General features: G+C 36.3%; 2 protein-coding genes across 2 annotated transcripts; both read left to right on the top strand.

The window, feature by feature from the left end:
- The first annotated feature begins 122 nt into the window (after positions 1-122).
- LOC146146647 (retinol dehydrogenase 11-like) lies at positions 123-1,109 on the top strand. The gene has a single exon (XM_083386937.1). It carries the CDS (start codon positions 123-125, stop codon positions 1,107-1,109), a length of 987 nt encoding a protein of 328 aa, XP_083243063.1.
- A 952-nt stretch (positions 1,110-2,061) lies between these two features.
- On the top strand, positions 2,062-15,060 carry LOC146146646 (chondroitin sulfate synthase 1-like). Its single transcript, XM_083387359.1, has 8 exons — positions 2,062-2,276; positions 2,653-2,803; positions 3,288-3,520; positions 4,168-4,376; positions 7,060-7,266; positions 9,122-9,344; positions 11,632-12,345; positions 13,096-15,060. The coding sequence occupies exons 1-8, from the start codon at positions 2,063-2,065 to the stop codon at positions 13,713-13,715; spliced, it is 2,571 nt and encodes an 856-aa protein (XP_083243485.1). The 5' UTR covers position 2,062; the 3' UTR covers positions 13,716-15,060.
- The last annotated feature ends 917 nt before the right edge of the window (positions 15,061-15,977 follow it).

Genomic DNA, 15,977 nt, shown 5'->3' with positions numbered 1-15,977 from the left:
TCGGCTCATATTTGCTCCCTTGTAAATATGTTATCATTTTAGTTTTAGCAATTACAGTTTTGTTTTTTAATCATCAACACGGTTTTGATTTGTAAGCTTCTAAAATTTTCAAACACTTTAGGATGTTGTCAATAAAACAGTTGGTCAGCTTAGTTCTGGTTCTGTTCTTGGCCTACTATTGGCAAACCAAGATAGTTAGAAGCCCAGTGTATAAGTCTGATAAAGATTTAACCGGCAAAACTGTGATAATAACTGGGGGAAATCGGGGAATTGGAAAAGCAACTGCAATAGAATTTGCAAAATATGGAGCAACTGTTATCATTGCATCAAGGAATATAGAAGAAAGCAATAAGGCCAAAAGTGAAATTATCAGTTTGACGGGAAATGATAATGTCCGAGCCCTTCACTTAGACTTGGGGGACTTTGATTCTGTTAAACTATTTGCACAAAATGTCCTTAAAACTGAGAAGTATATCGATTATCTCATTAACAATGCTGGTGTTAACGGTTGGCCAGGTTTGTCGAAGTACGGTTACAATAAGGTTTTCACTGTCAACCATTTGGGACCATTTCTTCTTACAAATTTGTTCATGGAAAGGATGAAATCTCAGTCGAGAACTCGTCCAGTCAGGATTATAAACCTTGCCTCTGACGCCTACAAGTGGATGAATGGGTATGACTTTGACGCTTTCAAATACGAATCAGAGAAACTTGGACCGATTATACCGGGTATGCTGATGTACAGTTTAACCAAGCTTGTAAATATCCACTTTACAATCGGACTCGACCAAAAGCTAAAGGATTATAACATCACTACATATGCAGTTTACCCTGGTACAACAGATACTGGACTTTCAGTAAATGCAACAGTAATACCGCTCTTCCAAAGGGCAATATTTCTTGTTGTTCACGCTGTTTTTGGCAGGACGCCATACTACGGAGCCCAGACCGTCATGTTCTGTTCTCTGGATGATCAAGTTACAAAACTGAGTGGAGGATATTTCTACAACTCGGCCAATGAAAAATTGTTGGACCATGCGTATGACGAAAAAATCAGAGAAACACTTTGGCAGGATAGCATAGAGGCAACAAAGGATTATCTTTTGTAAGGGAATTTAAATAAAAAAGAATAAATTGTCTTGTATATGTGCAATTTGGCTGTTTAACCGTCTCAGTGTTACATTACATAGTTTGACAAGATTATTTGGTTTTGCAATGTATTTAATAGTACAACTTTTAAGTAACTCTGGCTTTCGCCACCATTTCATTTAACTTTAATTTTCTTGTTAACATTTGGTGTTAAGGAATACCGCTTTGTAAAAAATAGGCTGTTACCTATATTAGTCTTTGTTTTGTTCTGTTTAATATTATTTCGTTTGTTTCTTTTACAAAAATAAAATGAAAATAAATTGTTTACCATAGGATTACTTTATGCTTCAACTGAAAAAAAAAATGTTTTTATGGTTTATATCTTGTACTTTTTTATCACAAAGTATGTTTGTTTGTATGCCCTAATATATATATTGTTAAAACAATCTTGTATATCATAATCATTTTATTTATTTAGTTTAAAAGACAGTAATTAGGCTTTTAAATTTTGCTATTGAATTGTTTTTTATCTATACCACCTGGTTTACTGCAGTACTTTACATTTAAAGTCTATTTAAATCAAAAATTGTCGTTTAATTTTCTTGCTATGCACTAAAAGGTTGTTTTTCTTATGGCACACTGTCTGAAAATTGTTTATTTTACCAATTTATATATTCTTCTGTTTCTAATTGTTTCTATTGTTGTACACTGTGCAAAAACTGTTTTATTTTACCAATTTATCTACTCCTTACATAATTTCTCTTAGGGAACACTGTTTAAACCAGGAATGGTTCAACATTTTGTTATAGTGGGCTGCATTGTCACTAATAATTAATGGGCAGCAGAATCTATTAAGTTTCAAGATAAAATATTGTAAACAGGCCTAGATGAATAGTAATGAATATGCAATACATAGAGCAAAAAATATTTATTCAAATATTTTTATACAGGTGTTCGGTGTAAAATAATAAACATGCGGTTTCCGAAATCGCTGCGGAATGTTCTCTACGTTGCTTTTGGTTATGCCTGCGGAATGATTTTGTTTGAGGGACAGGCAAAATTTTTCGGTTGGATCAACAGAGACTGTTTAAGCATAACAAGAAGTAACTCCGGACTGCGAATGGAACCCAAGAATTTTGTGGAAGGTCATCGTTCAGTTGTGCCTCCACGTTCCAATATATATGTTGGTATGTTAAATAATGTTGTTCACTAATAATTAATAATTTTTGGAGACCCAATTATCTTCACTGAACTTTTTGTAAGCAAACAAAACAAAAGACAAATAGCATAACTCAATTTAAATTTAATTAACACAAGCCATGTAATGGAGAAATAATGTAGAAATTTGCTCAGAAGTTCTCAGAACTAATCTCAAGAAATCTAACCATGTGAACTACCACAGTCAGTAGACAAGCTAACCAAACAGTGACCCAATTTTTTGGTTGAACCTTGGTTTGGGAAACACTGCTTTATTATAAGAGCCATTAATCCATCCATAATTTATGTAAACGGAAATTATAGTCGTTTTGTTTTAGAAAATATTCTTGCACTGTTTATTTTTAGGCATGATGTCTGCGGGCAAATATGTTGAGACAAGAGTACAACAAGCCATTGATACCTGGCTGCCACTAGGGGGCTGGAAAGTGGAGATTTTTGCTGATGCAAGTCCGTCGCTTTTAACCATTCCTCGAGGCCTGGATGCTAACATAGTGACGTGAGTAAAATACGCAGTGATGTAAAATATATGTAGATACCACCATATGTCATTTTCAGGTTTAGAAACTAATTTGTGTGTAATGAAAATTACAAAAATATATAAAAATATTTAAAAAAGGAAATTTGTCTCAAAAAATAAATATATGTGAAAAAATAAAAATAAAAAGTGATGTGAAAGTTTTACAAAAAGTTTTTTATTAAAGCTTCACCTTAAAAATGTAATTTCAATCTTAAATATAGCACACCAAAGTGAAATAACTAAAACTTATATTTTGTTATGAAAGACATAATAATATGTTGTTATATGAAAATCACAGTGTGTTCTTATTCTATAAAACATCCTTCCTACTTAATCCTTGCTCAACAAGGTATAAATATCCGGAAAAAGTAGATGTCCATGTAAATTGTAAACAATCTAAGTAACAATAGACATTTATTTGTTCCAGAGTTCATCATGATAAGTTTGCTTTTTCTCAAAACAGATTGTCATCAGTGGACGACACGGCCTACCCACCCCAGAAGAAATGTTTTATGCTGGTGAAGCACATGTTCGACGAGCACATCAACGATTACGAATGGTTCTTGCGAGTGGACGACGACGCTTACATAGATTACGACCACCTTAGCACCGTGCTCAACAAAATCAACAGCAGTTTGCCGATTTTTTTCGGTTCTCCTGGTTTCGGCATGGACGGCGATGATGGAATGGAACATGGTAATTATTTTGCTAATGTTTTCAGCAAATAATACATGATTTTTATTTAATTTTAAGCACTCAATGACCAATGTTTAATTACTATTTAAATTTGGCCTTTTTGTCGATGAAATACCCTGCGATTCCCACTTTAAAAAGGGTAAATATTTGCCTGTAATAATACTATGCAGTGGGAATGAATGTAGAATATTTTTTTTAATTGTAAATTTATAGAAATGGCGTCACATAGTTGCGTCATAACTTGACACCTCAAAAAAGTAATCTACAGAAACCTTAGTTTATCGTATGATGTAGTGCACAAGCACAAATAAACAACAGAAATCTTAGCTTACATACATTCAAGGATAAATTCCAAATACTTTGGATGCTTGACTAGATAAGCATTCGTTTAAATAGTGTCCATGCCATTTATTAGTAAGTTTTTTTGTGATTAATAGGTTATTAAGCTCGTATGTAAAACAAAATTCCATATTTCCATCAAGGTATGACATTGGCACCATAATTTGCATCCTATAAGTAGAAACAACTCCAGGGCTAGATCACAGTTGTATGTATGTGTATGTATGTGTATGTATCTTTCATTGACTTGATGCGGAACTGTAGATCCCCTTCAATATTATGCAGACTTACGGTGTGTTTTATTAAAGGTATGACGTATCTGATGGGCGGGCCGGGCATGATTTTCAGCCGAGGACTTCTCAAGCTGCTTCGTCCCAGACTGAGCTACTGCATCCGACACATGTTCTCACCTCACGAGGACATAGAAATCGGACGCTGCGTATGGAAACAGATCAAGAACGTACTAATACCGGTCGCCTGGGAAGGAAAGGAGCTGTTTTACCAGCAGTACGACAATGTACGTATTTTGTTTCTGTTTTTTTCATTTATTTTAATATGCGTGCAAGGGACGTTATATAGTCCAGTGCTTTCCAACCTTTTTTGTAGACAAGTGCCTTTCAACCTTTTTCCTTTTTAAAGTTGCGACCCATTTTGACAAATATAATTTTAATATAGCGTTGTGGGCAAGTTATTTGAAATGACTTAAGTCCATGTCAAATCATATTATGTAAATTACAAGTCAAGTCCCAGTACAAGTGATTGCAGAGCCTATCTATTCCAAGTTGTGTTCCACAGCTAAAACCATAAGCAAAACAAAAAGAAAGCATGTATTTTATGATAAAAGTTTAAATAAATACGCCATTTTCCACGAAAATCTTTTTAATTAAAACTTAAACTTAAAATTAAAGGTACTAATCATTTCTAGAAATGAATGACTTGAGTCCCATTTAAGTCATTTTGCCTTAAAAAACTGGACTAGTGATTTGAAATTAACTTGAGTTCAATTAATTCGAAGGACTTAAGTCACTGAAAACAAATCACAACTGTACATTAGCAAAGAAACAATATTGCGAAAATTGAGCCCGTACAGTTTGTTGGATATGATCAGCAACACAACGCATTGTTTCTTTATTGTACAATTTTTATTTCGAAATGCAAGCAATGACTCGATCTAATAGATAACCACAACATTTGAAAATGCGTCGCTGTTCACCTTAAACACACGACCTACTGTTTGGTAAGCCCTATAGTAGACTATATATGTACGTTGTTATGCGTTTCATGATGCTTGTTTAGGATGTTGTGGGCCGATTTTCTTGGTATAAAACAAACAATACAGGGTAACGTAGGCTGCTACGCGAGTCGTTAGCTTTTCATTCGCGGCATTCAATAAGAAGTGATTAACTAATTTCCTCGTAATTTAATGTGTGCTTAATATTAGCCGTCAACCGATTAGGAAGGTTTTTTTCGGAACAGCACTATCGAAATCTGTTGTTTTTTTCTGGTGAAACGTATGGAATAACATTGCAGATTGTAATGTTATTGTAATACAAACATAAGGACGCATAGAAACACCATAACAAGTTATTGGTTTGTACCAGTGTTGTAAACAAGTCATTTTAAAATAACTGAAGTCCCAGTTAGGTCATTTACAAAATAACTTAAGTCTAAGTCAAGTCATTTATAAAATAAACTTAAGTCCAAGTCAAGTCGTTCGACTAAACAACAAGTCCCAATCAAGTCGTAATTAGAGCAAGTCAATTCCAAGTCAAATACGTCATAAAAAATTAAACGAAAAACTATTAAAATCACTAAACTGGTCCTGATTATAATCAATAAAGCTACTTACAGCCAGCATATTGTTTTATGAGCAAAAATTAAGATAAATGAATCAATTTAAAAAAAAAATCTTTAATGAATACCACTTCATTTCCACGCAAGTCATTTGTCTAAAAGACTTAAAGCAAGTCAAGTCATTCCAAAACAGGGACTTAAGTTATTACAACACTGGTTTGCACATGGTGAATCACAGACATTCTATTTTCAAGACATTGCCTAAACGTCTGGTTATTGTCTTGGTAATAAAGGTGTAAATTTAATAAAATATTTATCATTTCGATTTTAAAATAAAACGATCGCCATATTTTACCTCCTTACAGATTTTTTGTGTACCACGAATATAGGTAATAGCCGCATTGAGTTTTCTTTTGAACGCCTGAATCACAAACTAAGTCAGCAATGTTATTTGTTATGTATATAAATAGTGAATCACCAGCTAGTTATTGGACAACATGAATCGCCATCCTATTGTTGTTGTTGATTCCTTAAAGGTAGAGTTAAATGTATTGTAACCAAAAGCTTACCTAGATATGAAACAGCGCAATAATTGTGATGTTTTCGGCAAAAAAAAATAGTTGATCCAACAATGTGCGAATTTTTCATCATCCATGTTAATATCTGGACTTCAAAATTACGTTTTTTTGGGCTAATTTTATTACCAATTTAGGTGAAAAATATCTAGAAAATCACCAACTTTTAACGAAAAAGTCTAAACGTCATCTGAGTATCCTTTTATATTAAGGATGTCAATTTAGTTGCGTCTCAAATTTTATCACCTCTTCTTGACTAACTGTGTTAATATATAGTTTATTTTCATATTTTTACATATTTCAAACTATTGCTGAAACCAATTCGATATTGTTTATATTTTGGTTGAATTTTTAAGGTTTCTTTCCACTATAAAGGAAGACAACGAACGAATGTGTTAACTTTATTGTGAAACGAACCCAAAATAAAATACGTCCGCTTTTTCGTCAATCTTATATAACCAAACTTCCCAACTTTAATTAATGGGCCATTTTTGCTCATATAGGCACTGAATTTCTATTTAAAATACGTCTTTATTTTTAATACCTTATTTAAAAACCGATCTGAGTTAAACTGTACTGTTTTTGTATTGTTTTTTCTTTTTTTTGGGGGGGGGGGGGGGATTTCATTGCACAAACCCCTGCTGCAACATAATCGATATTATTTATATCTTGTAAAAAATTTTTAGGTTTCCTTTTACTATGAAGAATTAGTTTTTTCAAAACCAACTTGAAATAAAAACAGGTCGCATTTTTTCGCCAATTTTAAAGAACCAAACTCAAGAACTTAAATTAATAGGCAATTTTCGCTCATATTTTGCCCATTTTTTGCAGAAAAACTTGGTAGCTGACATCGTAATGGAGCAGCTGCGCAAAGTTGACATCAGCAGAATGGCAACCTACCATTCGGTCAAGTCCGGTCCGCTACTGCAGACTGTCCACAAGCACGTACTCACCACCCGTATACAAAGCATTCTGAAGCGATCGGCCAAGTACAGATACGACATCGACGCTATGCGGACTCTGCTCGATATTCAGAAGGTGAATTAACCATTTTCTTTTTTTCATTTTTCATATTCAGATGGTGATAGTCAATTATTTTCGCCAAGGAAAATGATAATCTTTATATTCATCTAAGACTGAGTAAAAGAAACAACATTTTTTTCCTATTTCTAGTACACCATTTTGTTTTACGTGATTCAAGATTTGAAAAACTGATAAAACGTATATTATACTTATAGTAATATAGGGCCACGATTGGATTTGGTCAACTCAAACTAATTTGTAACAGAAGAACAAAAAAATAACACGAACAATATGTTAAGATAGCCCAAATGCTGTGGATTTTGTCTTTTGGTCCACAAGAATGAAATAGTAAAAAGGCGAAGTAGTTAGTATTTTGAACCAAACTTTAATCTATAAATCATTTTTAAGAAAGCAACGGAAGGGAACACGCTTGAAACAAACGTTGATTTCCAAAGTGGCATCTTGTTTAAATAGCGATTCGTTTATCTTGTTTGCTCAAACAGCTTTACCATAAAACGAAAGTAGTTACTTGACGTTTTAATTAAAAAAAAACAGCCTATACAGTGTTAACTGAAATCGTATAATTTTAATTTAGGAAGTTTCAAATTATTTTTTTTTCCTTTTTGAATTTTAATTTGTTTTTCATTTTTGACTTATTACATGACGTTTTTAAAAATATTTGGTTTATATTTTTGACTTAAATTATTCACAATTTCGTATCGGCTTGCTTTGGTGTAACAAATGACTCAAAACAGTTTGTTTAGTAATTGTTTACACTATTACAAACTGCATGACTTCTAATGGCAAAAGATAAAACAACACACTGGATGCGCCTTCTGCAAGCTGTCTGGCAGGTTTTCCAAGATGAGGCGTTTTCTTACGCGCTTGCGAAAACTAGAAATTTACACTAACAACTATATAGCAACGTTCTAAAACAGTGATTCCCAAACTGTGTGCCTCAAGAGATTCTCAAGTGTGTCGCGAAACTTTCTGTAATCTCGGAAAATAGAGTATTTGTATTAGCAATAGGCCTACATGCAAGAATTTAAGACTTAAATACGCACTATTCATTACAAATTAATAATATTGAGATATTTACGTAAGTATGTCATGTGTTAAGGGCGATAGTTAAGTTAAAAGTGTGCCGCGAAATACTCAAGATTTTTTTTTGAGTGCCGCAAAGCCTAAAAAGTTGAGAACCACGGTTCTAAATCAATGATTTGCGAGAGTGATGTTTTCCTAAAATGTCACGCTATATGTAAGATAAATGGTCACAATCACACCTTAACGAATTCGGCCAATTTTCTGGATTCGGACTCGACTTTATGTATTGGCCGGAGTCGGAGTCGGGTTGTTTTTAACCGACTACGCAGCACTAGATGCAACTCATCAATGATCTGCGTTTGTTTTATAAAATATAGGCTTCTTTTTACGCCGTGACACTGTGATAAACTTACAAAATATACAGAAATTAAATGTGTGTGTTCTACTGTGCAGAAAGAAACAAAAATTGTATTATGGAATAATGATTTGAATTAAAATTAAATAATTGGAATTTCTAAAATGTGAACCACGGAGCCTAATATTGAAAACGCTAACACAGCACAAATCACATTAGTTTATTTACCACTAAGTTGTATAGCCCTTGACCTAAAACGACATCGAGACTTAATGTGCAGTACCCGTTCAACAATTCACCGCAAAAAGTCCTAAAAATGGAAATACAAAAATATTAAAGTTTAAAATAATGATCAAACTCACAAAAATTGTGTTTTCAAAAGATTTAGGGGAATTCAAAAAAATAGTTATGACGTTACCTCACTCAAAGTTTTATCAGTCTTTTTCAATTCCAAATTTCTCATTGTTTCAGGCAACTGACCTCTCACCAAAGTCTATCGACTCCGACCTGCCTCTAGTGTTGGGCCACGTTGAGGCTGCTCAAGGTCACGAACCAAGGTCGTATGACCAGTGGCCCCAATCGGCTCCATGGCGCCCGGCCCAACCCCACTACCCCCGCTTTTCGGCCAAATTGCCCTGGACCTTCTGGGACAAATACTACAGACACCAGCCCGACATGGGAGTCCCTATGAGAGGTGAGTTGGACTTATTAATTAAGGCTCATTCCTTATTTGTTTCCAATTTTTTTTCGCGAAGATGCAGTGTTTCTAAATCTTTTTTTCGCGAAGATACAGTGTTTCTCAATCTTTTTTTTTTTTTTAATTTTTTTTATTGACTCAGCCCAGGGGCCAAACTAGGCCAGATCCGGCCCGCCAGGGTCAATCCGTTTGGCCCGCTGCATATTTCCTTAATGATCAGGTGAAATGTTGTGGAACGCACTTTAAAACTAAATTTCGATGAAATTGTGAACTGTACGACAATGTGTTAAAGCTCATTGCATTTTTTATTGCATATTTGTTTATATTTCCTTCGTTTAGCGATAATCAAGTTCACAAAGTGCGACAAAATTTTACATCCGACCCGCGGTGGTCAGGCTGGCATTACTTTATCCTTGGTCAGGCTGGCATTACTTTATCCTTGGTCAGGCTGGCATTACTTTATCCTTGGTCAGGCTGGCATTACTTTATCCTTGGTCAGGCTGGCATTACTTTATCCTTGGTCAGGCTGGCATTACTTTATCCTTGGTCAGGCTGGCATTACTTTATCCTTGGTCAGGCTGGCATTACTTTATCCTTGGTCAGGCTGGCATAACTTTATCCTTGGTCAGGCTGGCATTACTTTATCCTTGGTCAGGCTGGCATTACTTTATCCTTGGTCAGGCTGGCATTACTTTATCCTTGGTCAGGCTGGCATTACTTTATCCTTGGTCAGGCTGGCATTACTTTATCCTTGGTCAGGCTGGCATTACTTTATCCTTGGTCAGGCTGGCATTACTTTATCCTTGGTCAGGCTGGCATTACTTTATCCTTGGTCAGGCTGGCATTACTTTATCCTTGGTCAGGCTGGCATTACTTTATCCTTGGTCAGGCTGGCATTACTTTATCCTTGGTCAGGCTGGCATTACTTTATCCTTGGTCAGGCTGGCATTACTTTATCCTTGGTCAGGCTGGCATTACTTTATCCTTGGTCAGGCTGGCATTACTTTATCCTTGGTCAGGCTGGCATTACTTTATCCTTGGTCAGGCTGGCATTACTTTATCCTTGGTCAGGCTGGCATTACTTTATCCTTGGTCAGGCTGGCATTACTTTATCCTTGGTCAGGCTGGCATTACTTTATCCTTGGTCAGGCTGGCATTACTTTATCCTTGGTCAGGCTGGCATTACTTTATCCGTCTATTTATAAAAAAAATGCAAGAAGAGCAGTGATGTTTAACGTGTTTTACCACTGTTGGCTTTTATGGGATTGTTTTATGTAAATGTTTTTTTTTTACCACAGACCTCTAAAAAATGTTTTGGTTTACGTGGGCCAGGGTCGGAATGAAAATTTTCATGAGTAAGTTGATATGACTTTTTTTTTTAGTCTGAAATTTAGTCTAATTACTTTTTTTTCAATACGTTTTAAATTATGCACTAAATTTAAATTAGCTATTTATTGAAACCTTCGCCTTTTATAATTCGTGTATCAAAACTTAGCATTTGCTTACTGAACAGTAACGTAAGGCGATTGAAAACAATTAAACATAACTCGGTATCGAATATATTACTTGTTTTTAAAGCCCAGGAATAAAACCAGTATAAATTTAGTATTAACTTTATACGTATTTCATTTCTGAGGTTTGAAAACCAGTCAAATTTTCGATTACCTTCAGGGCGGTCAACGCGTTTTACATACACCAACCGCCTTCCAAACGATAACGATTTTGCGCATTTCGACCTTGTGTGTGTGTGTGTGTGTGTTCGTGCGCGCGACGTGTGTGTTTGCGCGGCGGATGGAAGTGACGTGCGTTTGTGAATTGGACGAAATTCACTTGCGGCGAAGATTTAGCTACTGGGTGCTAACTTTTGTGCGGTGGGCGATATCAGCTGAGCCGAGCAGGGCTGAATCAAGAATTTTTGTATGGGAGCGACATAAACAATTTCAGGAATAACGCTACAAAGTGACTTTGTTACGTGACGTCATAAAAAAGTCTCAAATACCTTTCGTGCGCAAAATAAGCTCTTGGAAAAACTTTTAAATGAGCAATTGATAATACTTTTAATTTAAGAGAAAACGCATCAGCTCGGGCACTTAGCATAGCACACTTATGCCAAAAAAAACACTTCCCTATAAGTTCAATGGAATTAAATAACTTAACTTTTGAATCTTGTTTCTCGTCAATTTGCCTTATCTAAGGCGGAAAGTTTAAACATGCAATCCATGTAAGGTATAACCCAAAACCCTACCAATATACCGCAACGTAAACCCATATATCTTCCCTCAAGGTCACACGAAACGCGAACAAGCTGCTCTCAAGGACTTCCTGGCTCGCATCGAGGCCAATCACGTGACTGCTGCGTGTCCCAGCTTCCCGGACAAAGGGAAGAAGTTCCTTCATGGCTACCTCCAGGTGTCACACCACGGCCTGCAGCTGGCAACCGCCCATTTGGGGGAAAACTGCGGCCGGAACTGCTTCTGCATTACCCAGGCGCAAGTCTCCTACGGAGCCACGCTTATGGAGGACAATTCCTCCGCCATCTTGGATCACAAGAGGATAGCATCAGCGCTCCGGGATTCAGATGGTGGAGGATTCTTTAACGTACAGCGTGCGAGGCGCTGGAGCAATCCGGAGGACTTAAATCCGCTCCTCGTGGACACAGAAGAAGAGGACTCTCCTCCTAACAACGACCGCATCATATTTGTAATCCCTCTTCAGGGAAGATACAGTACTCTAGAGCGTTTTATGTCAGAGTACAGAACGAACTTCTTGGAGCCGCTCTTGCAAGGAGGAAAGAAGACCTCGGATCAGAGGTCCCATCATCCTGCCGTCTCCAACATCCAGCTTGTGATCGTGATCTTCGAGAGCCAGACAACGGATGATCTCGGCATCTACCGAGCCACCACAGCGCTCATCCGGGATTATCAAAACACGTTCGGGAGAGAGTTGATCCGATACCACGTGATCTCATACAGCGAGAGGACTTTTTCACGGGGAGGAGGTAAGTTTCTTATTTTTTGGCTTTTTCTAGAATATTTTATTACTGGGAGATTATAAATGTAACTTTTTTATGTTTGTTATCGTTGTCTATGTGAGATTTTTTTATATCTGTTTTTCTTGAGTATTTGTTAAGTTTTTTATTGGTACTTAATTCTTCCAATAGTCCACCAATAGTCCAGCTATAGTTAACCTCCATTGCCTAAGAGGAGATGAGTTTCGTTTTGTAGATAAATTGTATTACACTGCTGACAAGCTTTCGCACAGACGTGCTTTATTAGTTCAGAGTAAAAAAAATTTGACAGAATACATTCCTTTCTCATGGGTCTTACGGTCTTCCTAAGGGATCTTACACCGGTAAAAGTCCTGAAAATTTTACTTGCTTACTATGGCGGACCAAAGGACTTTGGGGGTTTTTAATAGCATTCAGAAAATGAAACCTGACGAGTGACAACTCTGCATTGTAGTTATTTTCTTTCTTTTTTTTTTTTTTGAACAGCAGCCAAATTTATTTTATACAATGCGAACCAAGGGAATAATAACACACCATTTAGTGTAGAAACCTGTGTCTAAAAATAACTTATTTGAATTCCAGGTTTCCAGCTCGGCTCTCTTCCAATTATATTATATTGAAATATATTTAATTATAATATCTTTGCCTAATATAATGCGTTTAAATATAGCCTTCGAAATATCGTTTTTGCCACCTCTTATCTAAATTCCAGAAAATAAACCAGCCTCCCCTTAACTTCAGGTCTCCAGCTCGGCTCTCTTGCAGCGAACGGGGACGACATTATCTTCTTCATGGATGTAGACATGGTGGTGACCCCGAAGCTAGCTGAACAATGTCGTCGCAACACTCAGAGGAACAAGCGAGCGTGGTACCCGATCCCCTACAGCCAGTACGACCCGGACCGCCTGTGTTTTCAGGGGGGTCTGGCCAGGAGCGCCGACGAGGCCGCGATGTTCCGGGCCGCCAATCCGGCCGTTGACGCCGCGCATGGGCGCACAAGGATCCGTGAGCTTATAAAACAAGAGCCCTTGCGTTTGTCCGAAGATTTCGGCTTCTGGCGTGATTTCGGCTTCGGAATCGCTAGTTTCTATAAATCCGACTTCCTTAAAGCGGGAGGGTTTGATCTTAGCATTGAGGGATGGGGGGAAGAAGATATTCGGCTCTTTGTTAGCTTTCTTCGAGCCGGAGTTGAGGTCTTCCGATCCAAGCAGTCCGATCTGATCCACATATTTCACGCCAAGGTGTGCGACCCCTCTCTTACGGGGGAGCAGGCCCGCGCATGCGCACGAACCAAGGCTAGCCACTTCGCCAGCCAGACTTGCCTTGCCAGAACCTACTTTTCTCGAAATATGCAGCAGTAGTTAGGTTACAATTATTATTAGCAAAAATTCACTCGAAATCGATTTTTTTGGGGTTTTAAGAACCGCTGGTCAAGAAAATGTTGCAGGGCGTTGTAATAAGCGGATCCACAAACTTGTTTTTGCGTAACATGGAGCAGTGTATCGACGTTTAAAAATTTTAACCCTGGGCACGAAAATACAGCAGTAGTTAAGTTTCAACCTGCAGCTAAAGTCGACTCGAAAACGATTTTTAGAGGGTTAAAAAACGCTGGTTGAAAAAATGTTTCGTGGCTTTGTAATAGGCGGATTCACCAACTTGTTTGGGTAAATTAAAGCGGTTCAAAATATTTAGCAAGGGTTAAACCTGGCACGAAAATACAGCGTTTTCCGCAAGCAAAAGTGCTGTGTGCATCGTTATGTAACTCGACAACGTAAAATGCCTCGGGGATAAATCAATGTATACTTAGAAATATTCGTACAGAAATAACCCAGAACTTCTAATATAAGGAAATGGCTTTTATAAATAAGCCAAAACCTCAAACTTATTGAAGGCTTGAAAACAAGCGCAGGGCTCAGAATAGCTTCGAATCAGCATAAATTAGAAATGAATAGCAGGAACTTAACCGTCTTAACGTCAGCCATTCGTTTTCAATGCACTTTTCTTGGGCATAACAAACCTTGCTTTATTTCTAATGGAATGACAACATTTGTAATTTTATTTTCACCAGGTACTTCAATCGTTTATATTGTGGAAAGTTTTTGTGGAAGCACTTTTTTAGTTACTCATCATAATGCGGCCTTTTCCGTGTTGTAACGACGAGATAAAGTTTTACTTTTTATCATAATCTGGTCTTATCGTTTAAAAAGCAAGCGGCATTGCGTTACTCCTATGACTGTGGTGGTTTTGCCGCATTTTTTCGTATAACCATGACACTTGCCCTTCGTGTATCGTTCATATATCTATAAATATCGTATCTTCTTTTCTGTTTAGTGTATTTATTTTCTCTTTGTTTATACGTTCTTAATCGAATGAAGCATTCCATTCTCTCTTTACATCACTTTGATTTTTTAGAAATCATTTATCGTATAATCGCGGTCGCCACCAATTCTTTTTCATTTCAATATGAATGTTTAATTCCGTTCAAAACGCACGCCCGTGCCACAATAATTTTTAAACTTTCAAAAATGTGTTCATTTTCTTATTTTTGTCGGTTTAGGATAAATTTGTATTGCTTTATTTAAATTGTTAACTATTAGGTAACCTTTTACTTTTATTCTTAAATAAGTTTGTTGCAACCTAAAAACTTCACAAAAATCAATAATGAAAACTGTTCTGCGTTGCATCCCTAATCTACGTTTTTTAATGTTTGGTTAGTAAAGGTGTAAATAATTTGTTGATGAATTTACTGTTGTTTTTTTTTTGACACTGTACTTTTGACGACATTCCTTCTCATATGCAAGTTATGCTATTTCTGTACTGACATGGGCGTTTTGTGTGCTGAACTGACAGCTACGAACAGCTTATTCTGTACTAATTGAGCAGTTTTCTGTGCTAAGCTTAAAATGATTTTATTTTTGCCTAACTGACAGCTATTTCTTTACTGAAGTTGCATTTTTTGTGAACTGAACAGGCATTCTTTTTAATTACTGAACTAACATTTCTTTGTGTGCTAAAAATACTCAACTTACATCTATTTTTGTACGTATTTATTACGTCGGAAATAGCATTTTTTGTGCTCTAAACTACCATTTTTTTTCTGTGCTTAACTGACTATTTTTCTATGCGAAACTAGTTTTTTCCTCTGAACTAACTTTTTTGTTTGTGCTCAACTAATATTTTTTCTGTAGTAAACTGTCAGGTCTGTCTGTAATAAAACAGTGCTAAACTGGCTTTTTTCGTCTTTGTGCGAAATTGAAAGTGATTTTTGTGCTGAACTCAAAGTTATTTATTTACTGAAGATGTTTTCTGCCTTGAACTGACATTTTATGTGCTGAATTGACATTTTTTTGTGTAAAATTGAAAATTATTTCCGTACTGAACTGACAGCTATTGCTTTACTGTTCAAGCTTTTGTGCGCTGAACTTACAGTATATAATTTACTTCTGTTTCAAAACTGCAATTGCCGCACGCACTTTGTACCATGTAGTTTTATATTTATTTCGTGTCACGCTGTTAATTATTTCATTTGCCGTGTACTCCAATTAAAAAAATATATGGAAAAAGTTTATTGGTGTTTACCATAATGGCTTTAAAAGGTAAAACAAAATCTAAATCTAAGCATT

This window comes from Ascidiella aspersa, chromosome 4 (assembly GCF_963924565.1).
Source record: "Ascidiella aspersa chromosome 4, kaAscAspe10.2, whole genome shotgun sequence".
Classification (NCBI taxonomy): domain Eukaryota; kingdom Metazoa; phylum Chordata; class Ascidiacea; order Phlebobranchia; family Ascidiidae; genus Ascidiella; species Ascidiella aspersa.
This window is presented reverse-complemented; position numbering and strand designations above follow the sequence as displayed.

What these genes read in the sequence shown, in the direction of transcription:
- LOC146146647 (XM_083386937.1), top strand. Translation starts at nt 123, where the DNA reads ATGTTGTCAATAAAACAGTTGGTCAGCTTAGTTCTGGTTCTGTTCTTG.
- LOC146146646 (XM_083387359.1), top strand. Translation starts at nt 2,063, where the DNA reads ATGCGGTTTCCGAAATCGCTGCGGAATGTTCTCTACGTTGCTTTTGGT. An exon ending in CTGGATGCTAACATAGTGAC is followed by an intron (nt 2,804 to 3,287) that starts GTGAGTAAAATA and finishes TTCTCAAAACAG; the next exon opens with ATTGTCATCAGTGGACGACA. An exon ending in TTTACCAGCAGTACGACAAT is followed by an intron (nt 4,377 to 7,059) that starts GTACGTATTTTG and finishes CATTTTTTGCAG; the next exon opens with AAAAACTTGGTAGCTGACAT.